Raw genomic sequence first — 18,296 nt, forward strand, 5'->3', positions numbered from 1 at the left:
GTTCGGTGAGGGGCGGGCACACACCAAGAATTGCCACCGGATTTGGAGTCGCGGGAATGTGTGAATTGGAATTCGACTTCCAATGGAAGTGAAGTAATGCGAGTAAAACGGGGGGAAACAATTTAGTCAGAAGCATTTTTGGGCCGAATTCCTTGCAAGGGCTCGTTTATTGCTGCTTTAATGTAAATGTGTGTGTGTGTGTGTGTGTGTGTGTGTTGAAGGCCTAACGGATTCCTTTAACTGGAACACTGCATCCTCTGTGAACATGTAGAGCCATACCACACAGTCTCTTTCTTGAATAGCTGATTTAAAACCAGTGCGTTTGGGAGCCATTTGACAAACATTCCGCAGTGTGAATTTACACTGTTCCTTGGGCTAACCCACGTTAATATGCACGTGCGGCGCTGAGTGCGGCAGTTCCCGGCAGGCTCGTCCAAAGAAACCCTTGAGAATTTGTAAACGGCGCTGGATGGCGACGTGATGTCCTACAGCAGAGAAGAGCTCCCTTGTCTGCGAAATGCTAAAACATGGGGCACGGTGGATGCAGGTTTAAAGACAAAACTCAAAGCTAATTGTAATTCTGTAAATTGAGGTTATTCAAGGTACCTCAGTCTCGTCAAGTGCTCGGTGTTCTAATAGCAACTGGGAGCTTCGAGAGCCCATGCTGCCCTCTGCTGACATGTCAGCCACCCCCACCTCTTCCTCCTCCCTAATTTCACGTTCTCACCTCCTTCCTGATAACGAGTCGCATTATAAAACCTCCGCAGCTCGCACAGACGTGCCGCCTCACTCGGCAAATGGTCCCTTTCAAGACCTCGAGCGAACTCCGGGAAGCGTCTGTGGCTTTGGTCGTGGTCCACTCAATCCCACCACAACCTCTTATTCCAACTGACCCAGTGACCTTGATTTAAATAAATAAATGCATTAAAAAAAAAAAAACACCACATTGTTTTAGTTTGATGCCGGGACATTCAGCTCTCAATGTTTGTGTTTTTACTTGTTTTCAAGCTTCTTGTTTACTTCCCAAAAGCCTAAAATGTTTTATTTGATTCACAATCAATGTCTATCTTTGTGTGTGTGTGTGTGTGCGCGTGTGCGCGTGTGTGTGTGTGTGTGAGAGAGAGAGAGCGCTTATAATATTATTACAGCCCCTATTGACGCATGGATGCTATCAAGAGAGCAGAGGAATGCACTGATGCAAAGCTTTTTGCGGTTTTATTTTATTAGATGATTGGTTTCGTCGGGATGGCCGATTTTGCTGGGAACATTGCGGTCCTTCCGTGTCAATGAAATACTCGTTTAAAACCTCCTTTTGTGTTCCCTGGTACACCCTGAAGGTTCATAGCATCATATGTAAGCTTTTTTAAACATTTTATTTAATTTTTAATTTTTTTTTTAAATACATTTTAAAGCTATTTGAAACTTTAAAACTTTTCAATTTTGACCAGACCACACGCAGAATAACAGGAGGGTTAAATTCCGGTGAAATAACCTAAAAATGAGCTGTGCTCAAAATAAATGTAAATACAATAACAAAATCGTATAATATAATAAAATAACGAGGCCATACAAATATTTGTTTACATAACTTAGATGTATTTTTAATAAACAAATAATTTAAAAATGTATAAAAAAAACAAGAGCGTCATCCTACAATGTTTTTTCTTTGTTTACTTTCAATTTTTTCCCCCTCGAGTTTAAATGTTAAAACGGGCCAATTTAATCAGCCGTTCAGGTGTCTGAGGCTCTCTCTTCACCTGTTTGGTCACACGTTCCCTCCAAGCCCCTGTTTCCTGTTCCTGCCACCCGATACTGGCGCTTAATAACAAGCCAACGCCCCGATCAGTGTCTGGCTCAGGTGCTTTACCTGCCGCCTCCCATCCTTTTCCCATCGCTCCGCCCGTCTGGCAGGTGGGTAACGTAGGCACAACCGCATTTGAGAGCAGGAAGTGTCTGTCACGAAAAAGCTGGCCAGCATAATAGTCCCCGCTTCCTCCTCCGTCATCTTGTATGCAAACAACACTTGTGAAACAAGCTTTTTTTTTTTTTTTTTTTGTATTATCTGACTCGCGCACATGTGCAGGCGTCTTAACATTTGATTACATTTAGATTTCCCCCAGTGAAATCAGTTGACAAAAACATCTTTGCTGTTGTCGTCTGCGCCGACAATCTCTGGTTTAATTTGAATTACCATCCAGACTCCAAGCAAATCATCAGCGGAATATCGGTAATTACTTTATACAAATTGCTACCGCGAGTTTGCCAAGAGTGGCGCTTTGATGTTTGGACAGGGAAAACAGCGGGTCCTCTGTGGATGCCACTCGACTGGGGCTGGTAGAGGGGCTTCAACGCGCCACAGTTCCTGCTTGTGTGTCGGCTCCGTCCACCCGAACGGCAGACGACACACACAGATGGCACAGGGTGCCTGGTGGTGGAATCAACTATGCCAAAACACTTGGCACACACAAGCGAATTAAAGGTTGTACATTTAAACACCAAAATGTCCAACCAAACCATGTCATTTTGTCTCACAAAAGTCCACTTCAACGCTAATATACAATCTGAGAAGCCATAGATGAGCTAATGGGAATTAGCGTAGATGTTAGGGTAATTATAAACCTTGAAACAACTGCTACTTTGACACACACGGAGCAGCAACACATATCAACAGAGCATAAAAAACTACTCAAAGGCATATTTCTCTCTTTTCTGTGGGAACGACTCTTAGTTGAGCTCAGTTGGGGACCTTTTCTGACTCTTTTTCGGAGCATCTCTTCTAGTAGACCCCACTGCTGCCTGCCATGTTACAATTCGATGTCTTACTACACTAATGGCGTACAACCCTACATTTGAAATCGCAGAAGTATTGACATTTTTTTGGGAACTAACTTGTAAGTGTTTGTATTTCCCAAATGTATGTCAGTCGGGCAGTGCCTGTACAATTGTAAAAACCCATCAAAAAATGATTGCTTAAAAAGCCGCAGTGTAGCGTGGTGGCAAGCAATGAACGTGATATAGCGGGGAAAGACTTTATTTGGATCATGAACAAATACTGGGTCAGTACAGAATGTTGATTCTTAAACAAAGAACTCGGTTGCTCTTCATTTTTTCACGTAACAATCTCGAATTAGGGGGAATCTGGACAAAGTCGTTATGCTGCGGATCATGCTTGGTGGTCAGAGATGAACATTTTTCAATTGGGTTGTACTGACACGACGATTGTGGCTTCTACTGTATTGATGTTGAAAGTTCAGTGAGAGGACTGAACAGTCAGGAAATGACCCAGATGCACAGTGTACATCGTGAACAATGCATATTTTTTTCCCTTTTCTTTATTGTTGTCATTGCCCGAACTTTGTGTCCTATGAGCCAACGTGTGACATCCTGTGTGTCCTCCTCTGCAGCCTTTCTTCAGACTACTGAACCTCCGGAAGCTGGGCCTGAGCGACAATGAGATCCAGAGGCTGCCCCCCGAAGTGGCCAACTTCATGCAGCTGGTGGAGCTGGACATATCCAGAAATGGTACGTTTGGATGTATCCTATTTCATCATATCAATGCATATATCCAGATTTTGATTTTTTTTTTTACATTAGTTTTTTGACAACAACAACAACAAAAAATTGAAAATCTAACAGGATTTTCATTGCATTGGATTAGATTTAGTTCTTTTTCCCAGCTTGTCAAGTGCAGGAATAAAAGGAAATATGGTCCGGCGTGGAAGAAAAGGTTCCGTTAAGTATGAGACATCGGCGCTGCGGTGAAGTGCAGTGCCCCCCGCCCCCACCCCCCAATCTCAAGGCTGAGCCAGACAAGTGTCACTGTCTGCTCGCACTCAGTGTGTGTCTCCCAATGTGCACTTGCAACATCTAGCGGTGCAAGCCATTCTGCTTCGCCGAGATGAGAAGTAGAAGAGAGAGAGAGAAAAAAAGAGGAGACTCAGTGCACAAATCTCAGGGTGCTTTTCCACCCTCCGCTGTCACGCCAAGTCATTGAACTCAACAACTGATTTCCATGTAGGCATGAAAAAAAAAAAAAAAACCCGTTCAGGTGAAATTGCGCAACTTAGAGAGATCTTATAAAAAGCTACTTAAAGTTAGTTTACTGTCAAACTAAACATTAAACAAAGAGAATTACACTTTGTGTAATCAAAGCAGCCGAACAACTTTGCCTCACACATGCCCCCCCCCACCCCTAGCATAATGCTAAAACACAATGGAAAACACAATCAATAGTCGTGGTGGTATAACTCTTTATGCAAAGGATATTTGAACACAAACGGTGGAGCAACACATCTAGAAAGACTATATAACAATACTCACAGGGATATATTCGTTATCCACGACGAAAAACAATTATTGCATCTTACTTAGTCACAGAGAGAATTGGGGATTCTTCTTCATTTGTCTGTACGACAGGATTATACTGCCCTCGGGTGGCCGAGGTGGGCACACCAGAAGGAGCAGCACAGTGACGTGAATCGAAGCATTGAATCATGATGCACAAATGGATTAATTCTTGACATTCTATTGAATTATCTTATTATTCCAAGTTCATGTGCCTGGTCGGGAAACAAATTAAAAAAAGGTGTAACTCTCAAGGCACCTCTGCAGCAACACTGTATGCGACCGTCTCTTATTTTCGCCTCGCCCTTGACATTCCCGCGCCAGGCCATCTGGTTGTGTTTAGAAGCAACTTCAAATGATTTGCTCTGCGCAGCCCTCATAACATATCTGCTCCTCTCCTGTTCTCCTGCAGACATTCCCGAGATCCCCGAGAGCATTAAGTTTTGCCGGTCTTTGGAGATCGCCGACTTCAGTGGAAACCCCCTCTCCAGGTAAGCCGAGTGGATGTGCATTGAATTTTGACGCATCTTCGTGTTCAAACGCACGGAACGCGCTCGATACCAAGTAAGTAACAGCGGTGCTTTTAAGCTCTCCGCCACACAGGAAATCCTGTGTGCAATAATTGAACAGGAGCCTGACGGAAAGTGATGCATTAATGCGACAATGCACACACAAACCCCTGCATTAAATCTAAAAGTTATATCAAGTAATTGGGGTAATTGATACTTAAGGGGACATATTATGGAAAAGTGACTTTTCCAGCTTGTATGCAAATCTCAGGAGTGTCTCCCCATCCATCAAGCATGACATTAAACAACCAAGTACTTTTTGTATAAGCTGCCTCTAATTTCCCCCAAAATGTATCTATGAGCAGCGAGCCCTTTGATTTTTGTGTCATGACAAATAGGCAAATTGATGTAAAACAGCCCCTACACGGAGTTTCTCCGCCTATGTGCTGCCTCCATGAGTGAAAAGAAAATCCATGCTTTTGCTATTCTTACGGACGCGCGCTTTTTTTCACACTCTGGGTGAGCAGTAGCCACTCCCCCCATCTCCGCCCTCTCCCCGGTCGTCACGGTAACAAAAGTCATACTCATACTCTCCATAGGCTACGAAGAGGGTGTGAAGTGTACTGTATTTCTTGATCGTTGGGGTGTTTCTATGAAAGCCTGTTGCAGACATGTTACTAAGACGCCCGGTGACTGTTTTCATTTGTGAAGAAAATATAATATTTGGCGGCACGGTGGCCGACTGGTTAGAGCGTCAGCCTCACAGTTCTGAGGACCCGGGTTCAATCCCCGGTCCCGCCTGTGTGGAGTTTGCATGTTCTCCCCGTGCCTGCGTGGGTTTTCTCTGGACACTGCGGTTTCCTCCCACATCCCAAAACATGCATTAATTGGGGACTCTAAATTGCCCGTAGGTGCGAATGTTGTTTGTTTGTATGTGCCCTGCGATTGGCTGGTAACCAGTTCAGGGCGTACCCCGCCTCCTGCCCGATGATAGCTGGGATAGGCTCCAGCACGCCCGTGACCCTAGTGAGGAGAAGCGGCTCAGAAAATGGATGGATGGATATAATATATAATTTGAATAAAGTTGCTGATACTGTACTGCTAAGTGATGGCCGCAAGTGCATTCTTTCTTGTATTGTACTAATTATGCAAACCAGCGCAAACGTACCGATGGTCATACGATACTCCCCCACCCCCACTTTTCTTTGTGCCACAGATTGCCGGATGGTTTCACTCAGCTGCGAGCGCTGGCTCACTTGGCGCTCAACGAGGTGTCGTTGCAGACTCTGCCCGGCGACATCGGAAAGTATGTGCGCGCTCATTCGTGGGTGGCGCCCTCTATACCTACAGGCTATTCAACTTTTCCCTATTGACTTTGCCAACTGGCTCATCCAGTCATAAATGCACACAATGAATTAAAACCGAAGAAATGTGTTAGCACAAGATCTATACGACAGGAGCTCAATTTTACTAGGCCTGCTCCACACTGCCTTCGTTTAGATCCACGTCGCATTAAAGCGGGATTTACACTGCAGCGCCAAGTCCCCAATTCCAATTTCATGCCTTTGAGTAGAATAATCGATTGTGCAAATGTTCAACATTACGTAGCATTTTAGTTCGTCCGGGGTGACTTTTTACCCCCCAAGTATTGTGATCTGGCCATTACTCGACTGGCAGCCGGGCTTTGGGGGGGCGGGTGGCAAGACAGATGGAGGAGCCCCCTTACCCACTGTGCCAGGCAGCCCAGATGAACAGACTTGGCTGCCTTCTGACTAAGCAACCTCTCTTCCTCGCAGTCTGGCCAACCTGGTGACGCTGGAGCTGAGGGAGAACCTGCTCAAGTGTCTGCCCACGTAGGTGTCTCCTATTATCTGACGCTGGGGGTGGGCGGCCGTTTGTGCTCAACGGCCATGTTTGATTTTTAAATGGGACACATGGGCCATGTCAATTATTGACGATGTGCATACAAAAATCATTTAGATGTGTATGTAAAATACTGTTATGCCTTTATTCTGATAAAAGTAAGACTTTACTGATAGAATATTGAGTTTAAGTTTTTATCATCATATTATTACTTTATTCTTAGAAAAGTAAGCCTATACTGGTTTATATTATGACTTATTCTGATCAAATCATAAACCTAAGCATTTTCTGTCATATCATGACTTTATTCCCATAAAAGTAAGCCTTTACTGTCATAATATTCTGACTTTGTCATAATGTCAAATAGTTTAGTAATCAAATAATTCATTGTCATGTTTTATATTTATCATTGACAATTTATAATAAATTAGCCAATTATTTAATGGGCTACATATACTTAAATGCAAATTTTTTTTTTCATTTTCCATAAATCAATCATTTATTTAAAAAGAAATGTCTAAAATATGAATGTCAAACGAAGAAATACATTTTAAGTAGGCCCCCTTAGGCTAAATTTATGCAACAAATAAATGCTAGTGGGGTGGGATTAAAGAACAGAGTCCTACTTTGCACACCCCTCATCTAATATGTCATCTCCACCTGCAACATGACGTGTGCGTACACAAGTTGGTGCTTACGCCACAGCTGTAAAAAACCTTGCTTGCTTACTGTCAACGTGTCAGGAATGAGTGGTATGCTGTCATCGCATGCAAATGCCCTCCGTTGCGCTTTCAGGGCACGTTTTGAGCATGCGGTTCCACACGTTCTCATTTGTAATGCGTTGTTTCTCAGGTCGCTGTCCTTCCTGGTGAAACTGGAACAGCTGGACCTGGGCAGCAACGAACTGGAAGTGTTGGTAATTAACTCGACGCCCCGTAACATGTAACACATGCAAATGCCTGTCGAGTCTTCAGATCTATAGTGAGCTCCGGTTTATGGCAGGGGATGCATTCCAGACCCATCCGGAGGCGGAATAAGTTAAAATCTGTGATATAGAGAGAGCGTCAAAAACTTTTTTTATGTACGGTATTTTCACGACCATAGGGCGCACCGTATTAAAAGGTGCAGTCTCAGTTACGGGGTCTATTTCTGTATTGAGCACATACATAAGGCGCACCGCATTATTGGGCGCAGGCATGCTAAAACATACGCTAGCTTAAAACATACGGTAGCATGCATGCACACTAAAACAATGTTTTTAAAAAGGCAGCGGGAGCAAAACTGAGTTCGGTTGTACTTTATTGAAGTATTTAACAAAGTACTCACGTTATTTTTTGATCACTCCTCATCCACAAATCCATCAAAGTCCTCATGTTCTGTATCCGAAATGAACAGCTGACCAAGTTCTCCGACAAACACGTCGGGTTCCCTCTCGTCATTGCCAGAGTCAGTCTTCTGTTCAGCAATGATGCCGGCTTTCGCGAAATCTCGGACAACAGTCAAAGCAGACACGTTAGCCCAAGCATCCACAATCCATTCACATATGGTGGCGTAACTCGCCCGGCGCTGCCTCCTAAGTCTTAGTCAAGCTGTGTTCGCCATCTGTCATCCATCGCTCCCACGCCGCTCGCAACTTTACTTTGAACGCCCTGTTTACACGGATGTCCAGAGGTTCGTCAAGGCTCCCGGAATGATGGCAAAGTTATTAGTTATTGTACTCAGCCGAATGGTGACCGTAGAGACGCTTCTCCCGGCTCTTCTTTGCGCATTAATCCAACGCGGACCAACTCGCCTTCTTTCCGCATTTTGTTTTTCTTTTTTTTCCGCGGAAAATCAGCTTCGTCGTCTTGATTTGGCGAAGCTCGTTTTCCCGCTTCCTCCACCTGCGAACCATGGATTCGTTGATCTTGAATTCTCTCGCGGCTGCTCGATTCCCATGTCCCTCCGCGGAACTGACAGCTTGCGGTTTAAACGGTGCTTCGTAAGCGTGTCTCTTCGTAGGTGCGGTTTTCGACTGCGGTCAAGCCAGCCTCCGCTCGTAAAGTAGCAGTCAAGCCAGCCGCCCCTAATTTTCTTCATACTAGGCATTACGGAAATAGGTTGTTTTGCCACCTTCCAAATAAAAGCTTCCCAATAATACGGACGTCAGTGCTCTTCGGTTTAAGGAACGCAACCAGCAAAGTTAATTTGAATCTTGAGGTGCATTATAAAAATGTAGGAAAAAAAAAAAAAAAAAAATACATGCTGACTGTTGTTTTTTCTCTCTCTCAATTCTCCCAATTTCCCAGCCGGACACACTCGGCGCACTGCCCAACCTGAGGGAGCTTTGGCTGGACCGCAACCAGTTGTCCTCCTTACCATCGGTGAGTTCATTTTGACAAACAGCTACATTATTCATCTAGAAATGCACATAAGATGAGCTTTGACTGGTCCTGAGTAAGGTATGCAAAATTATGTGAAAGAGCTTTCCATGGGAATAAATCAGGAACTTAGAAAATTGAAGGTTGCTTCTTACTGGGAACTTAAATATAAAAAAAAAATCTCCAGCTTCACTTGCCCTGGAGATTTATTGTAATTTTTTTCTGGACATTTACCAGAAAATGTCCACCTCTTTGCAACTGTAGCTCTGAGTAATACCTGTATGTGTTGTTTTTAGGAGCTGGGGAACCTCCGGAGACTGGTGTGTCTGGACGTGTCGGAGAATCGCCTGGAGGAGCTTCCCTCCGAGCTGGACGGCCTCCTGGCCCTCACCGACCTGCTGCTCACACAGAACCTGCTGGAGGTGGTTCCGGACAGCATAGGTGACAAATAAAAATAGAAAAAAAACTCGCCTGGGAATACATAAATAATGGAAGCGAGGGGAAAGTGGTTTGTTTTTTCAGACATAGATTATTGAAATAACTGTCACCTTAATTTGAAATAACTAAATCAACCATTTAACCAGGCTCTGCTGGTGTCTCTTATGTAGCCTGCACTGCCACCTTCTGTAAGAGTGACGCCATTACAGATCATGAGCAAGTGGCATTGAGAGCTGTTAGAGAATTTGTTTGATATCCAGTTTAAGGTCCATGTACGCTCTTTGTCCTCACTAGTAAGACAATTCAGTGCACTAGTAGAATGACTCTTTCATATTGGAAACGTTTTTTATACTACTGTATGACATTTCTGCAAACTAGTAGGTCAACCTTGGAATACTAGTTGGACAACTTTGTTACTAGTAAGGCAAAACTGTGCTACTAGTGGGGCCTAGGAGGGTACTAGTGCATGACACATGCCTACTAGTTGGGCCTAGTAGTGTTGCTAGTGTAACAGTAATTTGCTAGTAAGGTTTAATTGTGCACTAGTAACTAGTAAGATATGTAAGACAGGCAATGTACGAGTGCTCTGAATCATTTTAATAGTGAGGGCAAAGCGTGTACTAGTAGATATGCTTGATATGACGGATATCAAAGAAATGTTCAAATGGCTTTATACCTGCTCGTAAGATACTAGGAGAATGACTGTGTCTTACTAGTACAGTTGTTTTCCACTACTGCCTTCTATTACGATGTGACTTTTCTGAACACTAGTGGGACAACTTTTGCATACATGTAGGGTACTATATGTTAGTAGTGAGGCAAAACTACTGGTGGTCAATTTGGTGCTACTAGTTTGGTCCAGGAGGGTACTACTGTGTGACACATTTTGGGCCTAGTAGTGTTATTGCACAGCACAGTAGTTTGCTCGTAAGGTTCAATCAATAGGAGGCCAATAGTGGCACTAGTAGTGGAATTGTATTTATTTTTTTCACAAGAAAACCACCCCAGCATATGAGATCATTTCCCTCATGTGATTCATCTCTTTATGATGGGTAACTAGTTCTGAAGAGAAGGCAAGGAAGTGAGTTGGACATCAGTGATTTAGGTGTTTAATGTACTTGTTGATTTCCCCCCAGGTTGTCTGAAGCAACTGTCCATCCTCAAGGTGGACCAAAACAGACTTACTCACCTGACGGACTCCATTGGAGAGTGTGAAAACCTGACGGAGCTCGTCCTGACCGAGAACCTCCTCCAGGTAACGTCGCTCGTACCAGTAGAGTTATACACAATGTAAGTACAGTGGTGATCCGACTATTGAGATTTTAGAAATACTGGCCGTCGTTCTGCCGTTTTTGCTTTGGCCTGCGAGCAAAATATTTGTGATACTAGCGCTATATAGGCCGTAACAGATTAATAGCATTTCCATTCATTCTGAGGGAGAAAGATGATTTGATGTCACGGAACAAATCCAACTAGTACTTCAGTGTCTTTAAAAAAATGATGAATATACTTAAAGCATGTGTGAGTTTTAAAACTATAAAATAAACATTTTTGTGTATGCTTTCTCTATACTGTGGATTTTCACCGAATGCAAGTGGGCTTAGAACGTATCCCTTGTGACAAACGGGGGTTTGCTGTATTTTGATTGTTTAGTTATTTCACTGATTTATTCTTCTTTGCTTCATCCGAAGACGCTTCCTCGCTCGCTGGGCAAGCTGAAGAAGCTGACCAACTTGAATGTGGACCGCAACCGCCTGGGCGCCGTGCCCAAGGAGCTGGGCGGCTGCGCCAGCCTCAACGTGCTCTCGCTGCGCGACAACCGCCTGGGCAAGCTACCCGCTGAGCTCGCCGACGCCACAGAGCTGCACGTGCTGGATGTGGCTGGGAACAGGTGATGTTAAACCCGGAGTTGTAAAAAAAATATTCTTTAGTTGTTGTTACTCCCGACTGATTTGTTTTTTTTTTTTTAAATCTCACTCTCTTCTGGATATCCAAGATTACAAAATCTGCCTTTTGCCTTGACAAACCTCAATTTGAAGGCCATGTGGCTGGCAGAGAACCAGTCGCAGCCCATGCTCAAGTTCCAAACCGAGGATGACGAGCGCACGGGGGAGAAAGTGTTGACCTGCTACCTGCTGCCTCAGCAGCCTTCCCCCAGCCTTGGTGAGAAGTTAGTAGTAGTGCAGCTATTGTAATTAGTGGGAGCTTGGTTCGATTCAGCAATCTGGTGCCATTTTAGGGTAGTAGGGGATGTGTGTTACTTACTTTAAGTCCAGTATACTCCGTTTTGGTTCCCGTCATGACAGAAAATCCTGCTTCATGCAAGATAGGATGTTGGAAATGAAAGTAAACAATCTCTGTCTCTCTGTGTGGTTGGGGGCAGCGGGATTACAGCAATGAATTCTGCGATCTTTTCCGCAGAGAACCTGCTGCAGAACAGCGTGGACGACAGCTGGACGGACAGCAACCTGAACAGAGTCTCGGTCATTCAGTTCCAGGAAGAGACCAAGACCGAGGACGAGGACGACGAGGCTGCCGCCGAGCGCAGGGTGAGGGAATGGGGACCATGTAATGCTCAATTTCGGCCCGATTGTCGCTGTGTGTGTGTGTGTGTGTGTGTGTGTGTGTGTGTGTGTGTGTGTGCGTGTAAACCACTGAAGTTGCTGCTGGTTTTCAAGGGCCTTCAGCGTCGAGCCACACCTCATCCCAGCGAGCTAAAGGTGATGAAAAAGGGGATCGAGGACAGGCGGAACGAAGCGTTCGCGCCCAGGCCCGAAAGAGAAGATCAGCCCTCCGATGCGCAGGTACAGTAATCTCTCTCTGCACGATACCGTTTAATATTAACAAAAGATGTGTGATGCATTGACTCCTCAATAAGTGAAACGTGATAGCGCGAGGGATTACTGGAATATAAAAGATTGAAACATTGACGTGTTATCTGGTAGCTGTGTCGTTTCTCAGCCTGATGCTTTGTGCTTTTAGGAGAAACGGCTCAGCGACCTCTCGAACCAGAGCCACGACTCGCAGGTGTCCGACAGCACGCTGTCAGCCATCTCCCACGAGGAGCGGCGAGAGGTCGCCTTGCCCTCCCAGAGAGAGGACCTTGTGGACGGGCACTCCCGCCACGAGGAGGAGGACCTGGATGAGATGGAGGTGGAGTACATTGAGGTGATTATATCCTTGTTCTAGGGCTTAAAATAAAATTGAACAAAAATCCGGTCCCAACTCTGAAATCTGAACCATCTCCCTCCTTCAGCCCACCGTACACTTTGCCGAGGAGCCCATCATCCGCGGCGGGGACGAGGACGACGGCGAGGAAGACGGCGAGCGGAGCGACGAGGAAGATGACATGGCCCCCTTCCCCGCCGAGAAGCAGCGTCTCATCCGGAAGGACACGCCGCACTACAAGAAGCACTTCAAGATCACCAAGTTGCCCCAACCCGAGACGGTGGCGGCCCTCCTGCAGGGCTTCAACCCCGACGGGCTCGGCTCGCCCGCGCGGGCCGCCGAGGACGAGCGGGACGGGCACGAGGAGGACGAGGAAGACGAGGGCGTCGGTACCCCTCGACTACGTCTCAGGGTGGAGGCGTCGGAGCTGGAAGACAGCCGATACCACGTCAACTCCAGTCAAGTCAAGGTACGATCGCATCACTGTGTTGTTTGTCAGGCTTCTGTACACCAGTTCATCCCAGTCTTGATTGTGCCAAGGCACATCGCAAGTCACTTAAGCATTAATTCATTCCTTGGTATGCAGCACAAGGTACATGCATGTACAATGGTGCCTTGAGATACGAGTGACCCAACTTAGGAGTTTTTTTTTCTTTTTTTTCTTTGATTTGTGAGCAGAAATTCTGAGATACAAGCGAGCGTTTTTTGGTGGCAATGAACTAAATTCTCATTGAACTCTGAACTCATTGAATTGAAGCATTTTTTTTTTTGCAAAAACAGTTGAATTCTTTACATTATATTTAACTGTCATTGTAATTTATAAAGTACAATATTATTGAGTCCTACTTTTCTGACTAAAAAAGACGATCCGAATGTTTTTTGGGGGTGGGGAGGAGGCTGGAACAGATTAATGGCATTTCTATTCATTCCAATGACAAAGATGATTTGAGATGCGAGCGTTTTGAGTTACGAGCATGGTCACGGAACAAATTAAACTCGTCTTACATGGCACCACTGCACCTGTGTGATTTTCTTTGTCACGAGTAAGTCAATTCAGCACACTAGTTGTTTGTCAAATAAATGCTTACATACAGTTTTGTCGATTCACAAACATCACGAGTCGCCTTGATTCGACACGAACTCCCAATCACCCGCATCGTGTTAAATCTCACCAAATGTGTTGCGACAAATGACGTTACTCCCCCTACCCCCAATCTGCCCCCCCCCCCCCAATTCCTGCAGCTTCAGGCCAAATCTTTTGCCCTGCCGCATCACTGACGCCCTTCAGCACCACTAAACATTTCACCGTACATGTTAGCGGCCATTGCTTCTAATGAATTGCTGCATCATTTCACACGCTTTGTATGTTGCGTGAGTGTGTGTCATGAGATTCAAATGAACTGCTTAAATGAGCAAGAATTTGTTTGTGAGAGTTCCGTTGATTCCTTACTTTCATCAAAATGATGATCAATCAGTGTTGGTTTGTGTGTGTGCGACTGTGTGCACCTCAGACGAACAAGATGCTGTACAGGCAGAGCTGGAATGTGATCTGTCTCGTCATTGAGTTTGTCTTTTGTCTGTGTGTGTGTGTGTGTGTGTGTGTGTGTGTGTGTGTGTGTGTGTGTGTGTGTGTGTGTGTGTGTGTGGAAATTAGGTGTAGCAATTTCATTGTTGATCTTTTAGAATTACTACCAACTACCATGTGTACCCCGAATTTTCCTAAACGCCACAAGACTTAAAAAGTCGTAATGTTATGATAATAATTTTTATTTTATTTTTTTCTAGAATTATGTTATCAGCGTAAAGTCATGTTTTCCCAAGAAACAAAAGTTGTAGTCTAAACAATTACAAAGATGTATTTTGTCTAGATGAAAAGTCGTCACCCTACATGAATTAAGTCATATAAAATTATGAAATGGAAGTTTTTTGCCTTTGAGTCTACAAAAGATGCATTTATTTATTTATTTTCAATAGGCTACACATTTAACCCCCACATATTCCTTTTTTTTTTTTTTTTTTTTATTCTTGAATTGGCTTATTTGCACAACATATTTGGAACCTATTCTTTCAAAAAAAAAAAAAAAAAACTCACCTATTTACTGTTTTGTGTGCCATCTTGGTGCCAAGGAACTATATTGACCAGGTGTGCCATTTAGACAAAAGTAGTGCTCTGCCACCATCTTGTGGTCTCTATAGGCAATCATAAGCCATTTCAGTGGTGAGTCTATTACTCACAAATTTTTCTATTGGCGACAGGACTCTGTTCTTAAGAATTGCGAGGAAATGCTGTTTTCATGAAAAAAAGACTGCTTTTGTTCTAGGAAAAAAATAGTACATAATACGCCTTTTATTTGTTATTACATTTTTTTAAAGCGACTTTATTCATTTAGGGATGTTAGATTTATGTGATGTCGTAATCGCTAGAGGTTTTAATTGGCCCATTGTAATTGGTATGTTGTTTTTGTTTAGTGGTGCACTTTTTTTAAATGACACAACATGGTTTGTCGCATATGAGTTTGTGCACCCCCAAACTACAGCTCACAAACTCCAGTTTGAAGCCCCAGTTTCTGATCAAAATTGGTTTCCAAAAGTTCTATTTCCTCAGTTGTAGCAAAAGCTGTAGGGCACAAATGTCCTCTGCGGATTCCTGAATGGAAGCTTTATTTTTCTTTTGCCTTCTCTTGTCCGCTTTTGCTTTTTCATGGTCTTTTCACCTCTGCCGGTGTTGACTTCTGGTGGCTGGGGCGTTGCGAGCGTGCTTTGGCTTCGAAGTGGGGACGCCACAGTCTCTGGGGAGTGTCATAGTGACTGTGTGTTTTTGTTTTATTTCGAGGTTTTGGAGCGATGCTAGCCTTGTTTTTTTTTTGGGCCCAACTAATCCGCATGCTTGTCGCTGGTTCCTGTTCCTAACAGGGGGTGTCATTTGATCAAGTCAATAATCTGCTGATTGAACCTGCTCGAATTGAGGAGGAAGAGGTCTGTACCTTCGCTTTCCTGTCTACTCTTTTTGTCTCACTCCTTCGCTCACCCACCCAGCCGCTCACTCGAAATTCTGAGAAAAATCCAGGACATAATCCAAGCCAATCCCAAAACAGAGACCGCCTAACCCATCATCCAGTGAGTGTGGCAGAACCTGAATGCAGAGGATAAGTCTTTTTGTTCACCATTCATGTTAATAACAGCTAGGAGCTGTGCTTTGGCACTCGTTATAAACTAATCCAGTGTTTCTCAAACTTTTCCACCAAGTACCACACAAAAAAAAGTACACACGAGGTCGTGGTTATATTCTTTAAAAAAAAAAAAAAAATCACATTATTGTAAGCCACTAACATTATGCAGTTTGAGCATTAAAACCTCTTAGATATAGAATTTTTAATTTTTTTTTTTAACTAAATAATGATCCAATTGCAATTTGCCAAAAATGACAGTCTGTCAAAATGCTGAGTCGGGGATGGAATGGCCACTTCAACCTGAAGAAAAATCATTTTGAAAATAGCATGACGGCTGTAACACGTTTTGCTCTGACCAAGCAATCAGAGGATGGAAAAATGCTGATTGATTAAAGAAACGGTCCAATTGCTAATCTGGTTTAAATTACACGGGCCAGCACTAGTGATTTTGAAGGCCTTGGGTAGATTAGATTGACACGGCCAAACGTTGAGGTTGAAATCATAAACTCCTTAAAAAACAATCTTTTTCCACATATCCATTTAAATCCAGCTTCATGTTCTGCCACCTCTCCTGCCGTCTTCCTGCTTTACGCTGCTTTGCTAATTTTCCTGGCTTGTCCACGCCGCGTTGCCCTGCAAATGGCCGACCCGGTCGGAAGGTCGGCAGCTGCGATTTTGTTTCGTTTCGTTTTGTTTTAAATAGGCACTGAACCACTACAACACCGCAGGGATGAATGAAGACGCTCCCTCCCCTTGAATGTATTGACTAGAGTAAAATTGTGTGGACTGTGTGTCTGTAGTGTCTCATTATTTTGGTTTTTGGATATGTCAGATGGATTTTCAACGCCGCAGCATGGCCCTTTAGTTGTCGTCTTTTTTTTTTTTTTTTTTTTTTTCTTTTTCCCCCCACTTGTAGAATACACTTTTCTTTACTCCTCCTTTACTCCCTTCCCATTTATGCATGGCTTGTGAACATCCATGGTTAGGTTTTATATTTACACTCTCAAAAAACAAAGGGATACTGGGTTTGGGGTGATATTTCAGGATGAACCTAAAATGCACTATAACAGTTAACTTGACATTGTATACTTACAGTAGTTTGACCTTTTCTAAACTTTTGAATCCGCATGCCTAACTGTTCAGCGTTTCAGTAAGTTTTGCTGAACTTGTTGTTCCCTCACAAGAAGCTGGATGGAAAAATTCACAACAGGTGTCATCAACAAAGAGGCGCAGAAGTGGACGTCCTTGGAAATGTTCGTGGCTCAAACACCTCTTGTGAATTTTGCCATTCAGCGCCTTGCAAACATTACTGAAACATTCAAAGGTTTAGAGGTCAAATCAGGTGTGGTTATAGTGCATTTTCAGCTCATCGTCTAATTTCACCCGAAAACCGAATATCCCTAACTGTTCATGAGTGGTGTTTCTCACGATTTTGAATCCTCTTGATTACATACACGAATCCCACTGAAGAGATCTTCCAAAAGATTATAGATTATACCATTTGTGTCTGGAGTCCAAAGCCAGCGAGCTATTTCCCAGAGGTGGTGGGACTCGATTCATGACTTGAGTCGAGTCAGACTTAAGTCACCAATTGTAGGACTTGGGACTTGCTTGGCGAAAGCTTATGAAAGACTTGACTCAACTTTGACTTTAACTACACCACAATTAACTTAACACCAATCGCTGGTCTAACATGAACTCAGCTTCAAGTCAGTTTAATTGGGAAGACAAAGTATTAGACAATACGGAGACTGGTTAAAAAAAAACTTAGCGCAATTTTCTTTATTATAGCTAACTAAACCAAACCTCTCACATGTTTAACAGCAAAATCTTTGGAGACCCCTTATAATATCTCCACAAGGGGACACACATTTTCCAAACAAACGGCAATGATTTGCATGTCACGATGCCAGTAGAAAACCATGTAGTTTTTTTGTTTGTTTTTTTTTTTTTCATGCATTGTGTGGCTGCACATATTGCACATACCAGAAACAGCCATTGGTTGTGACTGAGCAAAAGTTTATAACTTGACTGGTGATTTATCCAAGTAATGGCTGGATAGGACGTGCTTGAGATTTTGTCGAAACTCCACTTGACTTGACGTGCTCGAAACTTGGAGGTTAATACTTGAGACTTACTTCCCACTTTACTCCCACCATCTGTAGTCCCTGGACAGAGTTTTAAAAAGTCATCCCCAACAACAGAACAAAATATAAAGTTGAAATTACAAAATTATTGAACATTCCTAAACACGCAAACAATAATAACAAAGATTATATTGTTAGACACTGACTGAAGCGTGCAACTGGCTTTCGACTCCAGACTGGTTCCTCCATTCGTAATCGACGATGATCGGAGTCCAAGCGATGCCGTATTGTGGCACATGGAGGCAGGCCTCCCACAAATTTCTTGACCAAAGTGTAGAAACTTCATCGTGGGGCTGT

The 18,296-nt window shown here is 43.7% G+C and overlaps 1 protein-coding gene across 20 annotated transcripts in view; it reads left to right on the plus strand.

Annotated features, from left to right (window-relative positions):
* scrib (scribble planar cell polarity protein) overlaps positions 1–18,296 on the plus strand; it is a 58,372-nt gene that overhangs the window by 12,545 nt on the left and 27,531 nt on the right. For 19 of the 20 annotated variants that reach the window (XM_061665775.1, XM_061665788.1, XM_061665779.1 and 16 more), the window contains exons 2-16: positions 3,405–3,522; positions 4,757–4,835; positions 6,070–6,159; positions 6,650–6,706; positions 7,569–7,632; positions 9,005–9,079; positions 9,373–9,517; positions 10,651–10,769; positions 11,206–11,405; positions 11,511–11,677; positions 11,936–12,063; positions 12,193–12,318; positions 12,497–12,682; positions 12,771–13,151; positions 15,596–15,658. In XM_061665775.1, the coding sequence (XP_061521759.1) occupies positions 3,405–3,522; positions 4,757–4,835; positions 6,070–6,159; positions 6,650–6,706; positions 7,569–7,632; positions 9,005–9,079; positions 9,373–9,517; positions 10,651–10,769; positions 11,206–11,405; positions 11,511–11,677; positions 11,936–12,063; positions 12,193–12,318; positions 12,497–12,682; positions 12,771–13,151; positions 15,596–15,658 (1,998 nt within the window). The remainder of the gene's footprint in view (positions 1–3,404; positions 3,523–4,756; positions 4,836–6,069; positions 6,160–6,649; positions 6,707–7,568; positions 7,633–9,004; positions 9,080–9,372; positions 9,518–10,650; positions 10,770–11,205; positions 11,406–11,510; positions 11,678–11,935; positions 12,064–12,192; positions 12,319–12,496; positions 12,683–12,770; positions 13,152–15,595; positions 15,659–18,296) is intronic. The other variant, XM_061665783.1, reaches the window with a different exon arrangement.

Source organism: Phycodurus eques, chromosome 21 (assembly GCF_024500275.1).
Source record: "Phycodurus eques isolate BA_2022a chromosome 21, UOR_Pequ_1.1, whole genome shotgun sequence".
Classification (NCBI taxonomy): Eukaryota; Metazoa; Chordata; class Actinopteri; order Syngnathiformes; family Syngnathidae; genus Phycodurus; species Phycodurus eques.